The 23059-nt window shown below is 35.2% G+C and overlaps 1 protein-coding gene across 1 annotated transcript in view; it reads left to right on the top strand.

Annotated features, from left to right (window-relative positions):
- The window catches only part of Cep112 (centrosomal protein 112), a 435668-nt gene that overhangs the window by 167480 nt on the left and 245129 nt on the right, over positions 1-23059 (top strand). Inside the window, exon 19 of the mRNA XM_048798206.1 lies at positions 7313-7420. Within this exon, the coding sequence (XP_048654163.1) occupies positions 7313-7420 (108 nt within the window). The remainder of the gene's footprint in view (positions 1-7312; positions 7421-23059) is intronic.

Consider the following 23059-nt stretch of genomic DNA (forward strand, 5'->3'; position numbering starts at 1 on the left):
CGGGGAGGAGAGATGAGAAAGGGGAAGAACTGTGGAATGAAATTGACTGAACTATGTTCTGTGCATGTGTGAATATATTACAGTGAATTCTATTTTATGTATAACTGTAATGTACCAATTGAAACATAAATTAATAGAAGGAAGACCAATCAAGGGAATTGGGGGAAGGTAGAAGGAGGTAGTACTAAGGCTCAAAAAGGAACAAATTATGTTGTATACATTTATGAATATGTTAAAATGAACCCAACAATTATGTATAACTATATGTACTAATAACAAAGAAAATCTACATGACTTCAGCTCCCTTAGATTTGTTAAAATTTGTTTTATGGTCTAACATATAATCGATTCAGGAGAATGTTCCATGTGTACTTGAGAATAACTTATATTATGTTGCTACTGAATGCAGTGTTCTGTTAGGTCCATTTGGTCTAAAGTGAAATTCAAGTCCAAAGTTTCCATACTGCTTTCTTTCTAGATGATCTATCCATTGCTAAAAGTGAAGTCTTGAAGTCCTATACCATTATTGTATTGCAGTCTACTTCTCATTTCAGATTTATTAATATTTATTTTACATATTTAAGTGCTCTGATGTTAAGTGCATATATACTTACAATTGTTAATTCTTTTGATAAATTGACCTCTTTATCACTATATAATGACTTTCTTTGTCTCTTTTTACTTAAATTCTATTTTGTCTGGTTTTACTCTCTTGGTTCCATTTACATTTAATATCTTTTTTATACCTTCACTTTCAGTCCATGTTCTTAGATGTGAGGTGATCCTCTTATAAGAGGCATCTTTTTTTTATAAATTGATTCAGCCACTATGATTTTTTGAAGTACATGGGGGTATCTCTGTCTTTTGATTGAGAATTTAGTCTATTTTATATTCAAGGTAACTATTGATAGGTCAGAACTTGTTACTGCCATTATGTAAAAGTTTTTTTCTGGCTATTCTGTAGATCCTTTGATCCTCTTTTCTTCTCTCCCTTTGTGGTTTGATGATTTTCTGCAGTGATAAACACTGAATTCTTTCTTTTTGGGTTTCACTTAATGACTATGGACTTTTGCTTTGTGGTTGCCATGAGGAGTAACAAATCAAACATCATAGACTGTTTAAGCCGATAATAACTTAATTTTTATCACACATAAAAGCACTTCACTTTTCTTTTACCTTCCTACTCCATTTCATTTTTTGATGTCATAATTTACAACTTTTTTCTACTTTGTATCTCTTAACAATTTATTGTAGTTAGAGTTATTTTTAATAGCTTTGTCTTTTAACCTTCATATAGGAGATAAAGTTACTTTGCATACCACCATTATAGTACTGGAGAATACCAAATCTAACCATGTATGATTTTTACCAGTGAACTTTTTACTTTCCTATGCTTTCTGTTATTGATTAGCAGCCTTCTCTTTAAGCTTTTAAAACTCCCTTTAGCAATTCTATCAGACAGGCCTAGTGGTGCTAAACTTCTCTAATTTTTTGTTTTTCTGGGAATATTTTATTTTCTTCTCATTTCTGAAGGATGGTTTTTCAGGTAAAGTATTCTTGGTTAATAGTTTTTATTCTTTCTCACTTTGAAATAAAATATCACTCTGTCCTGGCCTGCAATGTTTCTGCTGAGAATTCAGCCAATAGCCATAATGAGACCTCCTTATAGGTGATATGAGCCTTTTGTTTTTAAATTGAAGATGGACACAATATCCTTGTTTTATTTATTTGTTTATTTTTATGTGTTGCTGAGGATCAAACCCAGTGCCTCATATGTGCTAGGCAAGTATGCTACCTCTCAGCTACAACCCCAGCCCAGAGATATGAATCTTATCTCTTCCTGTTTTCAGAATTGTCTTTGATTTTTGATAGTTTGATTTGATGTATCTCAAATTGATAGAATTTCTCATTGGGCTGGATTTAGAAACATCTGAGTTACCTGTATCTGAACATTGACATCGTTCCCTAGATATGGGAAATCTTTAGCCTTCGTTTTCTGAAATATCATTTGGGTCTGTTTTCTTTCTCTTATTCTCGAATTTCTATTGTGCAAAAAGTTAGGTTTTTTGATGGTGTAACATAATTCCCACAGGGTTTCTCCATTCTTTTTCATTCCTTTTTCCTTCTCTGACAGGGTGATTTCAAATGTCCTGTCTTTGAGCTCACTGATGGCTTCTTCTGCTTAATTGAGTCTGAGGGTCAAGCTTTCTATTGAATTTTTATTTCAGTTATTATATTCTTTATCTCTAGAATTTCTGTTTTTAAAAATTTGTTTTTTCAAACTTATAATTTTGTGTATTGTTTTCCAAATTCATTGAATTTTTATCCAGCCATATTTTCATGTAATTCCATGAACTTACTTAAGAGGATTATTCTGAATTCTTTGCTAGTCATTTCATAAATCACTATTTCTTGGGAGTTCAATGTAGGAGTTTTGTTAAGTTTCTTTTGGTGGTATCATGTGTCCCTGATTTTTTTTTTTTTTTTTTGGTATTCTTTATGTCCTTGCCTTGGAGTCCATGCATTTGAAGATGCAGCCACCCCTTCTAGCTTTTGTGTGTTTGTTCTTGGGATGATATAGACCTTCACACCCAAATCTATCCTGGGATTCTGGGTAGGATATCTGGTAGTGACTACTACTACCTAGTAGTAGGTAGGCCTTGCTGTTGTTTTTCCTAGTTAGGCTAGTTTTCTGCCTGGGCTTTGAGGTTAGATAGGGCTGTTGGCTGTATCTTGCAGTCCAGTGAGACCACTAGTTAGGCTCTGTGGTCAGTGTCAGTGTCTGTCAGGGCTCTTCAGTCACTTCTGATCAGGTAGGGTTGTAGGCTGCATTCCTTGGAAACGTAGTAGTATTGCTTGGAATCTGTAGTTGGACAGGACTGCAGGCTGTACTCATGAGGCTGGGAAAGTCCCCTTGAGTTTCTGTTCAGCTTCTTGGCATGGGCAGGACCAGAGGCCATGCTTCACAGTTATGTGCAGTCATGGGCCTGCCTCCTTTGGCTGGGCTTTAGAACTGCGCAGGGTTATTGCTTGATCATAAGGGTCAGGTGGGGTTAGATACTGGGCTGTGCAGATGTGTGGGAACATGGGTTTTCTTTATGGCATGGGGAAGCCTTATACAGAGGTCCCAGATTGAACATAATCACACCTCAGATGCCCAAAATTGGTAAATCCAGATATAACCTTAAAAATTAAATGTCTGAGGAACAAAATGGAGTGGTATATCAGGTAGTGTGAAGAGCAAAAGATTGTTAGAACCAAGAGCAGCCAGACTTGTTTGGTGAATGCCAGTGATACTGTATTGCGCATTGCTGATGATAGGTTAGAAGCTTAGTATTTGGGGAGTATGATCTTTTATATTTTTATATGATCATCTATAATGTAAATACACCATACTTCACTGTAAGAATCAGAAACTGAAATGTAGTATTTCTTAGGTAACAAAACTGAGTGGTAGTATGCATTTTGTTCTCATACAGTAAAACTGGTTGCTTGTCATTGAATATCTTTGTTCTTAGAAGCTTAATCATGTTTGAATAAATGCATTTGAATTTTTTAAATGTAACATGAAAAACTGTGGTGAAAACACTTTTCATGGTTCATTTCCTCTTATATTCATGTTTTCACTAATCTTAATGCTTACCAAAGGGTAACCTGAAAGATGGCATTGTGTACAAGTAAAAAAGAATAAGTAGCTCAACAGACCAGTGAAGCAGAATAATAAGGAATATAAAGTAGCCTGTGATAGAATGGTTATCACATTAACTTACAATTGCCTCAGAAAAAAATATTTTCCTAAATCATACCCAAATGGGCAGGGGTAGAAGGACAAATGAAATGCTGCAATACTGTGAAGAAATGGTTCTATGTTCATGTTATTGATAAGGAGAGCTTTTAAAATACTGGTTGTAAGAACATCTCTTTCCTATCACATAATGAAAAGATATCTGATGTGATCATGGACAGAGTGATAGGAAAAGTTATATTCCAGCACTACTTTATTTATTTTATATACGTTGCGAAGAATTTGACAATAAAGGTTGAAAAATGTACATTCAGCATATCTTGAACTAATTCAAGTATGCTGTCTTTTTTTTTCTTCATTATTTATTGAATCCCTATGTGTACCAGGGATTGTGCTAAATGGTCGGGATATATAGGGAACATGGGGCTATGTTACAGTGGGGAAGGTGGACAAATAAACAGCCCTAAAGAAGTAGTCAACTGGGGCTGGGGATGTGGCTCAAGCAGTAGCGCGCTCGCCTGCCATGCGTGCGGCCCGGGTTCGATCCTCAGCACCACATACAAACAAAGATGTTGTGTCTGCCAAGAACTGAAAAATAATATTAAAAAAAAAAAAAAAAAGAAGTAGTCAACTATGTAATGAACTTGAAGGTGATGTATTTTATGGGGCAAAAGAACAACAAAGCTGGAAATGGGGACTGGGTGAACTAGGGGACAAGGGGGGTGGCACACAACAAAGTTAAAAATGGGGTGTCTGGGAGGCCTCAGTATAATGGTAACATTTAAGCAAAACCTTAAAACCTTGAGAAAGAAGCCATGTGAATACCTGGTGGAAAGCTTCTAGGCCCTCCAATGAGAACAAGGAGGCAGGTGGTAGTGGGACAGTGTAGAAGGGAGGAGATAGGAGTGGGAATTGGCAGTGGATCATGGGAGGCCTGAGGCATGAATGGAGTCTTTGACTTTTAGTTTTTTTGTTTTTTTTTTAATAATAGCTTTGTTGAAGTATAGTTCACATGTTAACAATTTGCTCATAAGTACACAATTCAGTGGTTTTTAATGTAGTCACAAAGCTGGGCAACCATCTTCAAAATCAATTTTAGAACATTTTAATCTCCCTAAAAAGGAAAGTACATGCTCCTATCCTCAAACACACCCTATCTCATTCGAAGAAATCAGTAATCTGTTTTCTGTTTCTATGGAATTGCCCACCCTGGAAATTTAATATAAATGTAATTATATAATGTGTGGTCTCTTATGATACTTACCAAAAAATGTTTTCAGGGTTCACATGTGTTGTAACATGTCTTAGTGCTCCTTTACTATTTATAACTGAATAATATTCCATTGAATATACTGTATTTTGTTTGTCCACTCATCAACTGATGGACTTGGTTTATTTCCTTCTTGGGTCTACTAAGAATAATATTAGTATAAACATTTGTATGCTAATTTTTGTGTGTAGATATATGTCTTCATTTCTTCACCATGATTGGAATTCTTAGGTCACATGGTACCTTCATGTTTAACTCTGTGACAAATTGCCAGACTGTTTTCCTATTTGCCTATATCATTTTACATTCCCACTAGTAGTGTTGCAGGTTCTGATTTCTCCACTTCTTTACCAATAATGCTTGTCATTATTTGTCTTTTTTATTATAGCTATTCTAGTGGGTGTGAAGTGGTTTCTCATTCTTTTTTTTTTAACCTTTTTTAATTGATTTTTTAAAAAAATAAAAAATAAATGACAGCGGAATGTATTACAATTCTTATTACATGTATACATCACAAGTTTTCATATCTCTGGTTATATATAAAGTATGTTGATACCAATTCGTGTCTTCAAACATGTACTTTGGGTAATGACGTCTATCACATTCCACCATCAATGCTAATCCTCTGCCCCTTCCCTTTTCCTCCCACCCCTCTGCCGTATCTAGAATTCATCTATCCCTACCATGCTCCCCCTCCCTACCCTACTATGAGTCAGCCTCCTTATATCAGAGAAAACATTTGGCATTTTTGGAGGGGGGGTGGATTGGCTAACTTTAATTAGCATTATCTTCTCCAACGCCATCTATTTACCTGCAAATGCCATGATTTTATTCTCTTTTACTGCTGAATAAAATTCCATTGTGTACATGTGCCACATTTTTTAAAATCTATTTATCCACTGAAGGGCATCTAGGTTGGCACCACAGTTTAGCTCTTGTGAATTGTGCTGCTATAAACATTGATGTGGCTGTGTCCCTGTAGTATGCTGTTTTTAAGTCTTTTGGGTATAAACCAAGGAGAGGGATAGCTGGGTCAAATAGTGGTTCCATTCCCAGATTTCCAAGGAATCTCCATACTGCTTTCCATAATGGCTGCACCAATTTGCAGTCCCACCAGCAATATATGAGTGTGCCTTTTCCCCTACATCCTTGCCAACACTTATTGTTGTTTGTCTTCCTAATAGCTGCCATTCTGACTGGAGTGAGATGATATCTTAGAGTAGTTTTGATTTGCATTTCTCTAATTGCTAGAGATGTTGAACATTTTTTTCATATATTTGTTGATTGATTGTATATCCTCTTCTGAGTAGTATCTGTTCAGGCCCTTGGCCCATTTGTTGATAGGGTTATTTATTTATTTATTTTTGGTGCTTAGCTTTTTGAATTCTTCATATACCCTAGAGATTAGTGCTCTATCTGATGTGTGAGGGGTAAAGATTTGCTCCCAGGATGTAGGCTCTTTGTTCACCTCACAGATTGTTTCTTTTGCTGAGAAAAAACTTTTTAGTTTGATTTTATCCCATTTATTGATTTTTTTTGTTTTAATACTTGCACTATAGGAGACTTACTAGGGAAGTTGGGGCCTAATCCCACATAATGAAGATTAGGGCTTCCTTTTTCTTCTGTTAGATGCAGCGTCTCTGGTTTAATTCCTAGGTCCTTGATTCATTTTGAGTTAAGTTTTGGCATGGTGAGAGATAGGGGTTTAATTTCACTTTGTTGCATATGGATTTCCAGTTTTCCCAGCACCATTTGTTGAAGAGTCTATCTTTTCTACAGTGCATGTTTTTGGCACATTTGTCTAATGTAAGATAATTGTAATTTTGTGTTTGCCTACTGATAATGATTTGATCATCTTTTCATATCTTTTTTGCCATTTGTGTATCTTCTTTGGAGAAATGTCTATTCAGATCCTTTGCCTATTTTGAAACTGTATTAATTGTCCATTTATTATTGAATTGCTAAATTCTTTATATATTCAGAAATAGTTGCATCCATTAAGCATGTATCCCTTGGTATGCTTAATACAATCATATTGAATAAAATTTGAGTGATCATATTATATTTCCATTATACTGTTGTTATGTTAGAATATAGTCAGCTACATACCAGTTTTAATTTTCTCCTTTAATTTTAAGCTGTATTTAAATAAATTGATGTTTCATTGTTTCACCGTTAAATTAATCATCAAAATGGATGAGGTGTTTAAAATCTATTATTTAATGAATGAACAATTTTTTATAATATGGAACATAGTTTAAAATATGTTAAACTTGATTTTTTAAAAAATTTTATAGATGGAAAAAGTAGAAGCAGATCTCACTAGATCCAAGACTCTACGTGAGAAACAGTCTACGGAGTTTTTATGGCAACTGGAGGATGTCAAACAAAGATACGAACAGCAGGTTGGTTGTTCATTTTGTGATACCATTTAACTTTGTAAAAATTATTTTTAGTAATAGATGGACACAATGCCTTTATTTTATTTATTTTCATGTGGTGCTGAGGATTGAAACCAGTGCCTCATACATGCCAGACAAGTGCTCTACCACTGAGCCACAACCCCAGCCCACCATTTAATTTTTTAAAAAATTTTAAATTTCTTTTAATTAGTTATACATGGCAGTAGAATGCATTTATGTACTTTGATATATCATACGTAGAGGGGATATAATTTTTCATTTTTCTGAGTGTGCATGTTGTAGAATCACATTGGTCATGTAGTCACATATATACATAAAGTAATAATGTCTGTTTCATTCTACTATATTTCCTATACCCACCTCCCCTCCCTTTACTTTCCTCTACCTGATCTAAGGTAACACCATTCTTATCTAATGCCCCCCACCTTATTATGAATTAGCATCTGCATATCAGAGAAAACATTCAGCCTTTGGTTTTGGGATTGACTTACTTCACTTAGCATGATATTCTCCAACTCCATCCATTTACTGGCAAATGCCATAATTTCATTCTTGTTTAAAGCTGAGTAATATTACATTGAATATATATACCACATTTTCTTTATCTATTCATCTATTGAAGGACACCTAGTTGATTCCATAGTTTAGCTATTGTGAATTTAGCTGCTATAAATATTGAAGTGGCTGCATTACTGCAGTATGCTGATTTTAAGTCTTTTGTGTAAAAAATGAGGAGTGGGATAGCTGGGTCAAATGGTTGTTCCATTCCAAGTTTTCTGAGGAAGCTCCATACTGCTATCCATAGTGGTTGTACCAATTTGCAGTCCCACTAGCAAGGTATTAGTGTACCTTTTCCCCCACATCCTTGCCAACATTTAATGTTGCCTGTATTCTTGATGATGCCATTCTCATAGCAGTGATATGAAATCTTAGTGTAATTTTGATTTGCATTTCTCTAATTGCTAGAGATGTTGAACACTTCTTCATATATTTGGTGATAAATTGTATTTCTTCTTCTGTGGAGTATCTATTCAGTTTCTTAGCCCATCTATTGATTGGGTTATTTATGGTTTTTGGTGTTAAGTTTTCTGAGTTCTTTATATATTCTAGAAATTCATGCTTTATCGGAGGTATATGTGGTAAAGATTTTCTCCCCAACTGTAGGCTGTCTCCTTACATTATTGATTGTTTTCTTTTGCTGAGAAGAAGCTTTTTAATTTTAATCCATCTCATTTATTGATTCTTGATTTTACTTCTTGCGTTTTTAAGAGTCTTGTTAAGGAAGTCAGATACTAGGCTGAGACAGTGAAGATTTGGACCTACTTTTTCTTCTGTTAGGTGAAGGGTCTCTGTTCTAGTGGCTAAGTATATGATCCATTTTGAGTTGATTTTTGTGCAGAGTGATAGATAGAGGTTCAATTTTATTTTGCTACATGTGGATTTCCAGTTTCCCCAGCATCATTTGTTGAATAGGCTTTTTTCTCCAGTGAATGTTTTGGGCACCTTTGTTTAGTATAACATAACTGTATTTATGTGGGTTTGTTTCTGTGTTCTCTATTCTGTACCATTGGTCTACAAGTCTATTTTGGTGCCAATACCATGCTATTTTTGTTACTATAGCTCTGTAGTATAGTTTAAGGTCTGGTATTGTGATGCCTCCTGCTTCACTTTTCTTGCTAAGGATTGCTTTGGCTATTCTAGGTCTCTTATTTTTACACATAAATTTTATGATTGCTTTTTTTATTTCTATGAAGAATGTCATTGGGATTTTAATAGGAATTGCATTAAATATATATAACACTTTTGGTAATGTTAATTACCAAAAGTGTTTTGACAATATTAATTTTGCATATCTAGGAGCATGGGAGAGCTTTCCATCTTCTGAGGTTTTCTTGAATTTCTTCCTTTAGTGTTCTGTAGTTTTCATTGTAGAGGTCTTTCACCTCTTTTGTTAGATTGACTCCCAAGTATTTAATTTTTTTGAGGCTCTCGCGAATGGGTAGTTTTCTTAATTTCTCTTTCAGTGGATTTATTGCTGATGTATAGGAATGCATTTGATTTATGGGTGTTGATTTTATATCCTGCTACTTTGCTGAATTCATTTATTAGTTCTGGGAGTTTTCTGGTGGAATTTTTTGGATCTTCTAGATATAGAGTCATGTCACCAGCAAATAGTGATAGTTTGAGTTCTTCTTCACCTATTTGTATCCCCTTAATTTCTTTCTTCTAATTGCTCTGGCTAGAGTTTGAAGAATGATGTTAAATACAAGTGGTAAAATAAGACATCCTTGTCTTGTTCCAGTTTTTAGATGAATGCTTTCAATTTTCCTTCATTTAGAATGATGCTGGCCTTGAGTTTAGCATATAAAGCTTTTACAATGTTGAGGTATATTCCTACTATCCCTATTTTTTCTAGTGTTTTGAACACCAAGGTGTGCTGTATTTTCTCAAATTCTTTTCTGCACCCATTCAGATGATCATATGATTCTTATTTTAAGTCTGTTAATATGATGAATTATGTTTATTGATTTCTGTATGTTGAACCAACCCTGCATCCCTGGGATAAAACCCACTTGATCGTGGTGCACTATCTTTTAAATATGTTTTAATATGCAATTTGCCAGAATTTTATTGAGAATTTTTGCATGTATGTTCATCAAGGATATTGGTCTGAAGTTTCTTTCCTTGATGTGTCTTGGTCTTGTTTTGGTATCAGGGTGATATTAACCTCAAAGAATCAGTTTGGAAGGGTTCTTTCCTTTTCTATTTCATGGACTACTTTGAGGAATATTGATGTTAATTCTTCTTTGAAAGTCTTGTAGAACTCAGCTGAGAATCCATCTGGTTCTGGGCTTTTCTTTGTTGGTAGGCTTTTGATGGTGTTTTCTATTTTATTACTTAAAATTGATCTATTTAAATTGTGTATGACCTCCTCATTCAGTTTGGGTAGGTCATATGTCTCTAGAAATTTGTCAGTGTCTTTGATATTTTCTATTTTATTGGAGTTTAAATTTTCAAAATAGTTTCTAATTATCTTCTGTATTTCAGACATGTCTGTTGTGATATTTCCTTTTTCATCTTGTATTTTAGTCATTTGAATTTCCTCTCCTTTTCCCTTCATTAGCATGGACAAGGGTTTAATCTATTATATTTATTTTTTTAGTGAACCAACTTTTTGTTTTGTCAGTTTTTTTCAGTTGTTTCTTTTGTTTTGATTTCATTGATTTTAGCTCTGATTTTAATTATTTTCTGTCTTCTACTGCTTCTGGTGTTGATATGTTCTTCTTTTTCTAGGGCTTGCAGATGCCTGGTTAGATGTAGAACTAATAAATGAATTCAGCAAAGTAGCAGGATATAAAATCAACACCCATAAATCAAATTTTCTGCTATTATAAATTTGAAAAGATTGTGAATTCCTTTGGTTTGTATCTCTGCTCCTTCATCTTTTTATTCTTTTAATGAATGTGCTCAGTGCAATAAGCTTTACTCTTAGTACTGCCTTCATAGTGTCCAGAGATTTTGATATATTAGTGTTTTCATTTACATCTAAGAATTTTTTATTTCATCTTGATATCTTCTGTTATCCATTCATCAATCAATAATGCATTATTAAGTCTCCATTTATTACAGTAGCTCCTATTTAGTATTTTATCATTGATTTCTAATTTCATTTCATTGTGATCTGATAGAATGCAGGGTATTATCTTTGTTTTTTTATATTTACTAATAGTTGCTTTGTGGCATAAGATATGGTCTGTTTTAGAGAAGGAGCCATGTGATGCTGAGAAGAAAGTTATATTCACTTGTTGATGGATGAAATGTTTTATATATGTCTGTTAAGTCTAAATTATTGATTGTATTATTTAGTTCTATAGTTTCTTTATTTAGTTTTTGTCTGGGTTCTCCCCAGTATTGAGAGAGGTGTGTTAAAGTCACCTAGTATTATTGTGTTTGGTCTGTTTGACTAGTGAAATTGAGAAGGGTTTGTTTGATGTATATAGATGCTCCATTGTTTGGGGCATAAACACTTACAATTGTTATGTCCTGCTGATATATACTTCCCTTAAGAAGTTTGGATGTCCTTCTTAGTCTCTTCTGATTAACTTTGGTTTGAAGTCTACTTTATCTGAGATGAGGATGGAAACCCCTGCTTGTCTATGCAGTCCATATGAGTGATAAGTTTTTTCCCATCCTTTCACCTTCAGCCTTTGGATGTCTTTGCCCATGAGGTGAGTCTCTTCAAGATAGCATATTGTTGGTCTTGCTTTTTAATACAATCTGTCAGACTATGTCTTTTGATTGATGAGTTCAGGCTGTTCACTTCAAAGTTATTATTGATATGATTTGTATTGCCTGTCATTTTGATTTGTTTCTGGGTTTTAATTTAACTTAATTTCTCCCTTGGTTGAATATTCCTTTAATGCAGATCCTTACTTTGCTGGGTTTTACTTTGTTGAGAATGTTCTGTAGTGTCGGCTTTCTAGTTGTAAATTTTGTTTATCATGGAAACTTTTAATTTCCTATTCAAATCTGAAACTTAATTTTGCTGAATATAAAATTATTGGTTGGCATCTGTTTTCTTTCAGAGCTTGAAATATATTATTCAAGGCCCTCCTAGATTTAAGTGCATGGGTTGAGATCTGAATTGGTTTCCTCCTATATGTAATTTGATGTTTTTCCTCTCATGGCCTTTAAGATTTTTTCTTTACTCTCTGTTAGTCATTCTCATTATAATGTGTCTTGGTGTGGGTCTGCTGTAATTTTGTGCATTTGGTTTCCTGTAAGCCTCTTGTATTTGATTTTCCTCTCCATTCTTCAAGTTTGGGAAATTTTCTGCTGTTATAACTTTGAAAAAATTGTGAATTCTTTTGGTTTGTTTCTCTGCTCATTCATCTATTCCAATAACTCTTAAATTTGGTCTTTTCATGTTATCCTAAAATTCTTGGATATTCTGTTCATGGTTTCTTATCATCTTCTCTGAATATTCAACTCTACTTTCAAGATCATATATTTTTCTCTTCATTGCCTGAGGTTCTGATTTCCAAATGGTCTAGTCTGTTGGTGATGCATTCTATTGAATTTATAATTTGTTTTACTGATTCCTTCATTTCAAGGATTTCTGCTTGTTTTTTTTTTCATAATCTCTCTTTATTGAAGTGTTATTTCACTTTCTGTGTTTTTTCTTTGATTTTACTCCTTATACTATCCTTTACTTCACATATCAGTTAAACTATGTACATTGTGAACTCCTTCTTGGACATTTTCTCTACTGTGTTATCAGTGACTTCTTTCATTGAACGATCTTGGTTTATTTGGGGCACTTTATTCCTTTTTTTCTTGTTGTTCATGTGTTTCCCATGTAGCAGTATGGATCTAAGGCAGCATAAATTCTACCCTATGGACCTATAGTGTTCCTGAAGGTTTATAGTGCCTCACCTTTAATGGTAAGACCAATATCTATGGCACCCAGTATAAACAATATATAGCCTTAAACCTTAATAGCTCCCACTAAGGTGTCTACTTCTTTATTACATTAAGTCAAAATGATAAGTTCAATTACTATGTATAGTATAAACAGAAAATTTGATAAAACAGTTTACAACTTCTAATGGTGAATGAGAGAACAGAAGTAATATAATATGCGATGTTCGTGATGGAGGAAAAAAGAAGCTAGACTCAAAAATTCACAGGAAGAGTAGAAAAGGAACTGACCCACATTGGCAGTTGGTTGGAGAAAAGTTGGGAAGAAAATCCCAGAAAATAGGCAGGAGAGAGAAAGTATACGAACAAAGAGAAAAAATTAAAGATATAAGAATACAAAAAAATGCAAATCACCATAATTCTTGGATGTTCTGTTCATGGTTTCTTACCATCTTCTCTTCATGGTCAACTCTACTTTCAAGATCGTATATTTTCTCTTCATATGGATTGCATAAACAAGCAGGGGTTTCCATCCTCATCTCAGATAAAGTAGACTTAAAACCATAGTTAATCATTGTCCTCCACAAACTGAGCATTATAAACATCCTGTTCCAAATATGGTAGAGATATTAGTGAATCAAAAATAAAATAAATCTCTATGGAAAGTTGAACTGTCTCCACCAGCATTCAAAAGTCTCTCAGCCCTTTCTCTGACGTCTCTTGACATCACCAGGCTCAGATGAGCCCTCACTGACTCAGTCACTATCCCATTGATCTGGGATTTAGGTACCTCAGGGTCAGCCATACTGCAGTCCCAAGATCTCAATGCTGCTTCTACTTGCAGAGAGACCACCAGGGAGCAAAGGAGCAACCCTGAGATGCAGCAGTAAGAGAAAGGCTACTAGCACTCCCAGAAGGAAGATCCCAGATACCTTCAAACCTGCAGGTACCCCCACAATGGACTTGCAGGTCCCAGCCAGAGTCCCCAGGCAGAGTGTCTTGTGGTGGTAAACCTGTTGGCAACTTGGCCCCAGGCCCTGGCCGGTGTTCCAAAATGGGTGCAAGCCACGTGCAATCAAACCTGGAGTCTCTTGCAGCAGACCTCTAGGCGGTGGTAGCAGTGGTAGTGGTGGTGGTTGGTGGCAGCAGGCAGCTGGTCAGCAGCAGTGGCAGGTGTCAGTAGTGGCTGCAGTGGCAGCTGAGGCTGTGGAGGCAGTGTCACCAAACGATCTCCAGGGGGCAGTAGTGGTGTCCGTGTCAGTTGTACTGGGGACTTCAGTGTCTGCAGTGGCAGCAGGGGCTGCAGAGCTGCATGGGCAGCAGCACCCAGAAAGAAAACCTGTATGGGACCCCAAGGTGGCAGCAGCAATATTAGAGGCAGCTGCATTGGAGGCAGCTGATTGGAGAAGAGACCTCCGGGCATTAGCGGCAGCAACCTCAGTGGCAGTGTCTTAGATATCGATGGCCATGCCGGAGCAAAGACCTCTGGGCACGGCAGTGGCATCTGCAGCAGCAGCATCTCCCACCATTTAATTCTTAACATACATATAATCTATCTTTTAAACACAGCACAAAATCTCAGAATAATGAAATATTACTAAGAGCTTTTATTACCCATGTTTGTAATGTTGAAATAATATTTGTTTTAACAAAATTCAGAAACAGAATTTTAACACTCCATTAAAACTTATTCTTAGGGCTGGGGATGTGGCTCAAGTGAAAGCACACTCGCCTAGCATGCATGAGGCACTGGGTTCGATTCTCAGCACCACATAAATGTAAAGTAAAGATATGTGTCCACCTAAACAAAAAAAGAAATAAATATTTTTTTAAAAAACTTGTTCTTAAAGTCTGATAATCTGAATATTTAAGTGAAACATGTAATTCTTAAATTTTGTTCCTGTCAAACGATTAGTTTGACTTTTTCATTTAAGAACAAGTGTTGCATACCTGCTTTGTGCCAGGTACTGTTACCAACACTGAGGAGATCAGGGGTGGAGAGGCAAGTCTCCTTTCCTTTTAGAGCTCACATTTTGGTGATAGTCAGACTTGAGGTAAAGAGGGTCCCCTTATGGGTTTTGCACATGGAGAATGAAAAGCAACATAGCACTGGGCACAGGGTCATTGGAAGCCCTGACTTTTCTGCTGAGTCCAAAAACTAAGAAGGAACAGCCAGTACTCTCAGCAGGAATGGTATTCCTGAGAGGGAACAGCAAATTCAGAGATCCTTAGAAGAGAGTAAGCAAGGAACAATTGTGGCCCAAAAACTGGAATAAAGACCAGGCTATCAGAGTGCAGGGGGAAAGGTGTGGTTTATAGGAGAGCCAGGAGACATGGCCCTGACTGCAGCAGAAGAAGGTTAGGTTTTTCTACTAAGTGCTCTGCCTCTTATTTAGTTTAAAAAAATCTTAGTTTCTTTTAAAATATACATTTCTGTTTATTCCCATAATACTTATTTAGCTATTAATTTTTACTTATGTAATTTGTTTGTCTTGTTTCCTTAACATTTGGAAAAAAAATAATTAGCTTAGTCACTCAGGATAAGAAAAAATTTCTAAAGATTCTATTTGAATCTTTTAAATCTTGAAATGGGAATAATTTTTTACATTATTATATTTAATCCCCATTAAGCAGGTATTATATCAAAAACTAATTAATCCCTTGTGATTGCTGGATTTTATTTCTTCTACTAATTGACAGCAATTAGTGGCTCACTTCAATTCAGTAAGAAGGAAGTCTGATCTGATGTGTGTCCTCAGGGTTGTTGTTGTTTTAATCTTAAAATGTTGGTAAAAATATCTGGCTTGAGCTGTTTGCTTAGGGATGGTGTAATGGCAAAATAATTATAAAAAAAGAAAAGCTCTTGGGTTGGTCCTTATCAGCTTTTCAGCTATCTTGCTCTATTCCGTATAGTCCAGTCATGCCTATTGTTTAAGACCTAATCTTGTGTTCAGCTCTCATCAAATATTACATGATCTTTTCAATCCACACCAGTCTCTTCTTTCTCTAAAATTAGTTTGATTTTTTTTTTTTTGCCATTTTCTTATTTTGTACACTTAGGTTCTTGTATTATTTGTTAACATATTCACGCTGTTTTTATCTGAAAAGCATATTCTACAAGAGAGAAGAAACTTTCTTTTACATTTCTTTAAACTTTTATTATATTGTTTCATTTATTGAGTTCAAAATAGTAACAATTCATTGCTGTTGAATTGATTTCAGTTTTGATCAATAGATATCTCCTATCTTTATATTAGAAGTTAGATTTGATGTCCTTAATTATGATATCAATGAAAATATCACTACTTATCACCTCTGGGTATATGTGGTTTGGGGCTTATATTCTTAACCCTAGGTAATAAAAAAATTTTCTCAAGGTCACAAGCTAGATAGTGTAAAATCTTAAGGAGAATCCAATTTCTGAACCCTCTGGTATTCTTTCCTTTTTAACCAAATAGTCATATGATGTTTCTCTGATACCTTAAGAAAGATTTAAAAAGGATATTAAGAGGTTTTTGATAGTAATAAAACAACTATATGTATAGAAGATTTATCCAATTTCAAAACTCTTCTTTGTTTGCTTTAAAATTACTTTATTATAGTAAGTATGAAGATTGCCAGAAAAGAAAACAGCAAAGCATTATAACTGAATGAAAATAAAAACACTGGGGCTGGCATTGTAGCTCACTGTTAGAGTGAATGCTTAGCATGTGTGAAGCTCTGACTTCAATCCCCAGGACCCCCAAAACTCTAAATTTAAAAAAAAGAAAGATAATGAAAACATGACACCAAAAGTATTGTGTGCTTATGTTAGAAAATAGAGGTCTCAAATGAGTGCTAAAATTGTCTATCTTATAGAGCCCTAATATCCAGAGTATACAAAGAACTCAAAAAATTAGACAATAAGAGAACAAACAACCCAATCAACAAATGGGCCAAGGACCTGAACAGACACTTCTCAGAGGAGGACATACAATCAATCAACAAGTACATGAAAAAATGCTCACCATCTCTAGCAGTCAGAGAAATGCAAATCAAAACCACCCTAAGATACCATCTCACTCCAGTAAGATTGGCAGCCATTATGAAGTCAAACAACAACAAGTGCTGGCGAGGATGTTGGGAAAAGGGTACACTTGTACATTGCTGGTGGGACTGCAAATTGGTGCGGCCAATTTGGAAAGCAGTATGGAGATTTCTTGGAAAGCTGGGAATGGAGCCACCATTTGACCCAGCTATTCCCCTTCTCGGTCTATTCCCTAAAGACCTAAAAAGAGCATGCTACAGGGACACTGCTACATCGATGTTCATAGCAGCACAATTCACAATAGCAAGACTGTGGAACCAACCTAGATGCCCTTCAATAGATGAACGGATAAAAAAAATGTGGCATTTATACACAATGGAGTATTACTCTGCATTAAAAAATGACAAAATCATAGAATTTACAGGGAAATGGATGGCATTAGAGCAGATTATGCTAAGTGAAGCTAGCCAATCCCTAAAAAACAAATGCCAAATGTCTTCTTTGATATAAGGAGAGTAACTAAGATCAGAGTAGGGAGGAAGAGCATGAGAAGAAGATTAACATTAAACAGGGATGAGAGGTGGGAGGGAAAGGGAAAGAGAAGGGAAATTGCATGGAAATGGAAGGAGACCCTCAGAGTTATACAAAAGTAGATACAAGAGGAAGTGAGGGGAAAGGGAAAAATAATACAAGGGGGACAAATGAATGTCAGTAGAGGGGGCAGAGAGAGAAGAGGGGAGGGGAGGGGAGGGGAGGGGGGATAGTAGAGGATAGGAAAGGCAGCAGAACACAACAGACACTAGTATGGCAATATGTAAATCAATGGATGTGTAACTGATGTGATTCTGCAATCTGTATATGGGGTAAAAATGGGAGCTCATAACCCACTTGAATCAAAGTGTGAAATATGATATATCAAGAACTATGTAATGTTTTGAACAGCCAACAATAAAAAATTTAAAAAAAAAGAAGTTACTGAAGGAAAAAATAAAAGCTATTTTCAAAGTTGAAGGAGAAGAGACTCAATAAATATTTTTATGGCTGTTAGAGAACCAAAGAGAAAGGCATAATCCTAAACATAGACATGGTAAACTCGCTGGTTTTAGACCAGTCAAGCCTCAAACTTGTTTTTGTTTGGCCAACCCAGGGTTTCTGAAACCAATTTTTGAATGAGTTGTCACAGTTTAAAATACATACGATTTTATGTAAAAATACACATTTCAGGCTTTTCCTATAACCTTAGTAAATCCGACAATTATAGGCTACATTATCCCTCAGCAGTTATCACACTGGGCCAGTTAAGAAGGAAATGTAGTCTTAACAAAATAAGGCTCTTCACTGAACAGTGTGCATATTCATAATAATTAACATTCATTGGTGTTCAGCTTTTAGAACTAGCTTATGGTTATAGAACACAGCATAAATATGATTTACCTTGCTATTCTAACAGTAAAGGAACAGGTGCCTTATGTTCCTGGAATTGGAAGAAAGAGAAGGAAGTAGAGCAGGGGGAAGGAGGAGAGCACTAAGGTGTGGGAGCCCTAAGTGGGGATTTGAGTTGCTGCCCATGTAATGAAGCAAGACATGCAGATTTTAGTACGTTCTCTTAGCATAGATCAACTGTGGAGGAAATGAGAGGAGCAATACAACTGTACAGTGGAAGAGAGGGAGTAAGCGAGGATGAATGGGCTAAAGTCCCATTTATTAGAGTAGAAAGCCTAAAAACAGTGCATACATTTGGTCATTAATGAAAGACCTATACAAGCTGGGTGCAGCGGTACAGTCCCGTAATCCCAGTGACTTGGGAGGCTGAGGCAGATGGATCACAAATTTGAGACTAGCCTTGCAACTTAACAAGACCCTGTCTCAAAATAAAAAATGAAAAGGGCTGGGAATGTATCTCAGTAGTAAAACACCTCTGGGTTAAATTCCTAGTGCAAACAAACAAACAAACAAACAAACAAAGAAGGTAGGGAGTGGGATAAGAAAGAGCTATAGAGCTATGCAGTATATTATGTAGAAGTATGGGAAACAGAAATGTTTTTAAAAAGTTGCTGCCAGTACAGGAGTGGATGAGTAAAATCAATACACTGTTGATTTTAAAATTTAATTCATATAGTTTTTAATTCAAAAATTCTGTTTCTTGGAACCTATCCTGTAGAAATATTTATACATGTGCAAAATTATATATATGTGCACATGTGTTTGTGGAAGATTATTTGGAATAATGAAAAGAAGTTGAAAATAAAACAAATGAATCACACTATGGAATACTATGTGCTTATTAAAGAAGATTGATTTGAATCCATATGTGCCAACATATGCAGACTTCTAAAATGTATTGATAAGGGGAGTAAAGCACATCTTAGAACACTTTGTATATTATGATCTCATTTATGTAAAATGAAAACACATGTGTCCTTATCATTTAGTTCAGTATGTAAATTCAGTAAACAAATCTAGAATGGGCATGGAATTATATGTTGGGTATGACAAATTGAGACTTTCATTTTATGCTCTAAATTTTTTTACTTGAAATTTCCCAATGATTATGTACCATACATTACTTAGGTAATTAAAGCATTAGAGTTACAAATGCTAGGAAACAATAGAATGAAGTAAATATAGATTATATTTTACTGTATTGCATTTTAATTGGGTATTAAATTTGGAAGTAATGAAGTAGAAAATAAATTCAAATGATATAATAGGAGTGTAAAATAATCAAAAGATGAAAAGTCTAAAAGAGAAAAGAAGGCAGAAGATAAAACATTAGCAGATTATTTTCAAAGAGACCAAAGACTGAGGAATTTTGCAAAATCTAGTCCAATGGAATTATTTTATCAGAAACTTTTTAAAATATAATGCATAAATGAAGTAGTTAATTTTGGATTAATGTACTGGTACCTGAAAATCATTTTGACATATGGTAGATCATTAATATGTAATTTCACTGAAATATGTTTTATCTGAAAAGCCTAGGAATGTTTTCTACAAAGTTAACATGAAGAGAGGTTGCTTGGGTAAGTAGCTTTAGAAAGTAGGTATAGAAAATTATATTCAGAATTGAAACCTGCCATTGGGAATGAAAGGGACACAGATTTTTTTTTTGTTTAAAAAAATAAGAAATAATATTTATAGCAAATACATTAGGCAAAGTGACACTGATTATTTTTTTATTTTTTGGTACCAAGGATTGAACTCAGGGGGACTTAACCACTGAGCCACATCCCCAGCTCTTTTTTTATATTTTATTAGAGACAGGTCTCACTGAGTTCTTAGGGTCTCACTAAGTTGCTGAGGCTGGGTTTGAACTTGCCATCCTCCCATCTCACCCTCCCTAGTCACTGGGATTACAGGTATGTGTGCTGTCCCTGGCAACTCTAATTATTAAATTAATAGATATATAATAAGTACAATTAGTAGGTAACTAATTAGCATAAATCATAATAAAATCATTAATGTCCCAACAAATGACATGACAAAAGGAAAGAAATATACATGAAATTAATTGAATAAACAACCACGTGGAAACATCTTCAGTGTTGGTATTAACAACAAAAAAAAAAGCATGCTGGATCCATTGGCAGAAAAACAGACATGAAGACCAATGGAATAGAAGATACAGACAAACCCACACGAATATAGTTATCTAGACAAAGGCACCATAATACATGGAGAAAAGAGAGCCTTTTCAACAAATGGTGCTGAGAAAACTGGAAATCCATATGTAATAAAATGAAATTAGCCCATATCTCTCACCAGCACAAAACTCAACTGTAAGTGAATCAAGGACCTAGGCATTAGACCAGAGGTCCTGTGCCTACTAGAGAAAAAATAAGTGCAAATCTTCATCATATTGGATTAGGAACCAAATTTCTCAACAAGAGTCCTAAAGCTCAAGAAGTAAAAGCAAAACTGAATAAATGGGATGGCATCAAACTAAAAAGCTTCTTCACAGAAAAGGAAACAATCAAGAATGTGAAGAGAGAGTCTACAGAATGGAAGAAAATCTTTAGCACCTATACTTCAGATAGAGCATTGATCTCCAGGATATGTAAAAACTCAAAAAAAAAAAAATGACTCAGTCAATAAATGAACAAAAGAACTGAACAGTCACATTGCAGAAGAAGAAATACTAATGGCCAACATATATATGAAAAAATGTTTAACATCTCTAGCAATTAGAGAAATGCAAATTAAAACCACACTTAGATATCATCTCACTCTGCTTTGAATGGCTGTAATCAAGAATACAAGTAACAATAAATGTTGGCAAGGATATGGGGAAAAGTACACTCATACATTGCTGTTGGGAATGCAAATTGGTGCAACCTCTCTGGAAAGCAGTATGAAGATTCCTCAAGAAACTTGGAATGGAACCACCATTTGACCCAGGTGTCATACTCCTCAGTTTATATCCAAAGGACTTAAAATCAGCATACTATAGTAACAAAACCGTATCAATGTTTTAGCGGCTCAATTCGCAATAGCTAAACTATGGAAACAATCTAGCTGCCCTTTAATGGATGAATGGACAAAGAAAATGTGGCACATATATGCAATGTAATATTACTCAGCCATAAAGAAGAATGAAATTTGGGCATTTGCCAGTATGTAGATTGGAACTGGAGACTGTCATGCTAAATGAAATAAGCCACCTCTAAAACCCAAAACTCTCTGATATGTGGATGCTGACACACAATTAGTGGAGAAGGGAGAAAGGAGTAGAGAATAGAATTTCATTGGATTAGACAAAGGGGAAAAAAGGAAAGGGAGGGGATAAGGGAATAGGAAAGATAGTAGAATGAATCAGACATAACTTTCCTGTGTTCACACATGATACACAACCAGTGTAACTCTATATCATGCACAACAGCAAGAATAGGATCCTAATTAGAATAAGTCATACTCTGTGTATGTATAATATGTCAAAATACACTCTACTGTCATGTCTGTCTAGAAAGGAGGGGATCAGAAGTTCAAAGCCAGCCTTAGCAACTTAGTGAGGCTCTAAGCAACTTAGCAAGATCCTATCTCAAAATAAAAAAATAATAATAATTAAACCATTAGAATAAAAATTTTACAGAGGGCTGGGAATGTGGCTCAGTGGTTAAATGTCCCTGGGTTTAATCCCCCATACCAAAAAAAAAAAAAAAAAAAAAAAAAAGGCATATTAGATATACTACCTAAAGTTGGAAAAAGGTTAGTGAGATTGGTACTTTTATATATTGCTAGTGGAATGAGAAGTTAATGCAGCCTTTTTAGATCAGTCTGGCAGTATCTACTGAGTAAAAAAAAAAAAAATGTTTATTACTTACTCTGGCTCAGTTACCCTTAACTTTGAACATCAGGCAGAAATAGTGAACAACCAATGTTGATTATTTTTTAGATTCGGAATCATGGTTAATTCTTTTACTACACCCCTGCTTTCTGCATTGTAATGTTTTTACTATAAAAATACATTTATGTTAATTTATTTGGATGTATGTTAAGCTTCAAAGGTTTTCCCACAATGATAAATTTTAAAGTCTGTTTTGTCTTTGTATATTCTTTTTTTTTTAGAGAGAGAGAGAATTTTTTAATATTTATTTTTTAGTTTTCGGTGGACACAGCATCTTTATTTTATTTTTATGTGGTGCTGAGGATTGAACCCAGCGCCCCGCGCATGCCAGGCGAGCGCGCTACTGCTTGAGCCACATCCCCAGCCCTTTGTATATTCTTTATAAAAATAATTAACAAAAGCTGGGCCAGGTGGCACATACCTGTAATCCCAGGGGCTCAGGAGGCTGAAGCAGGAGGAACACAAGTTCAAAACCAACTTCAGCAAGTTAGTGAAGCACTAAGCAACTCAGTGAGACCCTGTGTCTCACTGAGGATGTGGATCAGTGGTTAAGCCCTGCTGGGTTCAATCCCTGGTACAAAAACAAACAAAAAACAAAAACAAAGAAAAACTCATAAGAATTTTAAATGAGCCAGATATCCTGGTGCACACCTGTAATCCCAATGGCTTGGAAGGCTGAGGCAGGAGAATCTTAAGTTCAAAGCTGCCTCAGCAATTTGGTGAGGCCCTAAGCAACTTAGAAGACCCTGTTTCAAAATAAAAAGTAAAAAGAGCTAGGGATGTAGCTCAGAAGTAAAGCATTCCTGGGTTTAATCCTAGAACCCACCCC

Source organism: Marmota marmota, unplaced genomic scaffold, assembly GCF_001458135.2.
Source record: "Marmota marmota marmota unplaced genomic scaffold, marMar, whole genome shotgun sequence".
Classification (NCBI taxonomy): Eukaryota; Metazoa; Chordata; class Mammalia; order Rodentia; family Sciuridae; genus Marmota; species Marmota marmota.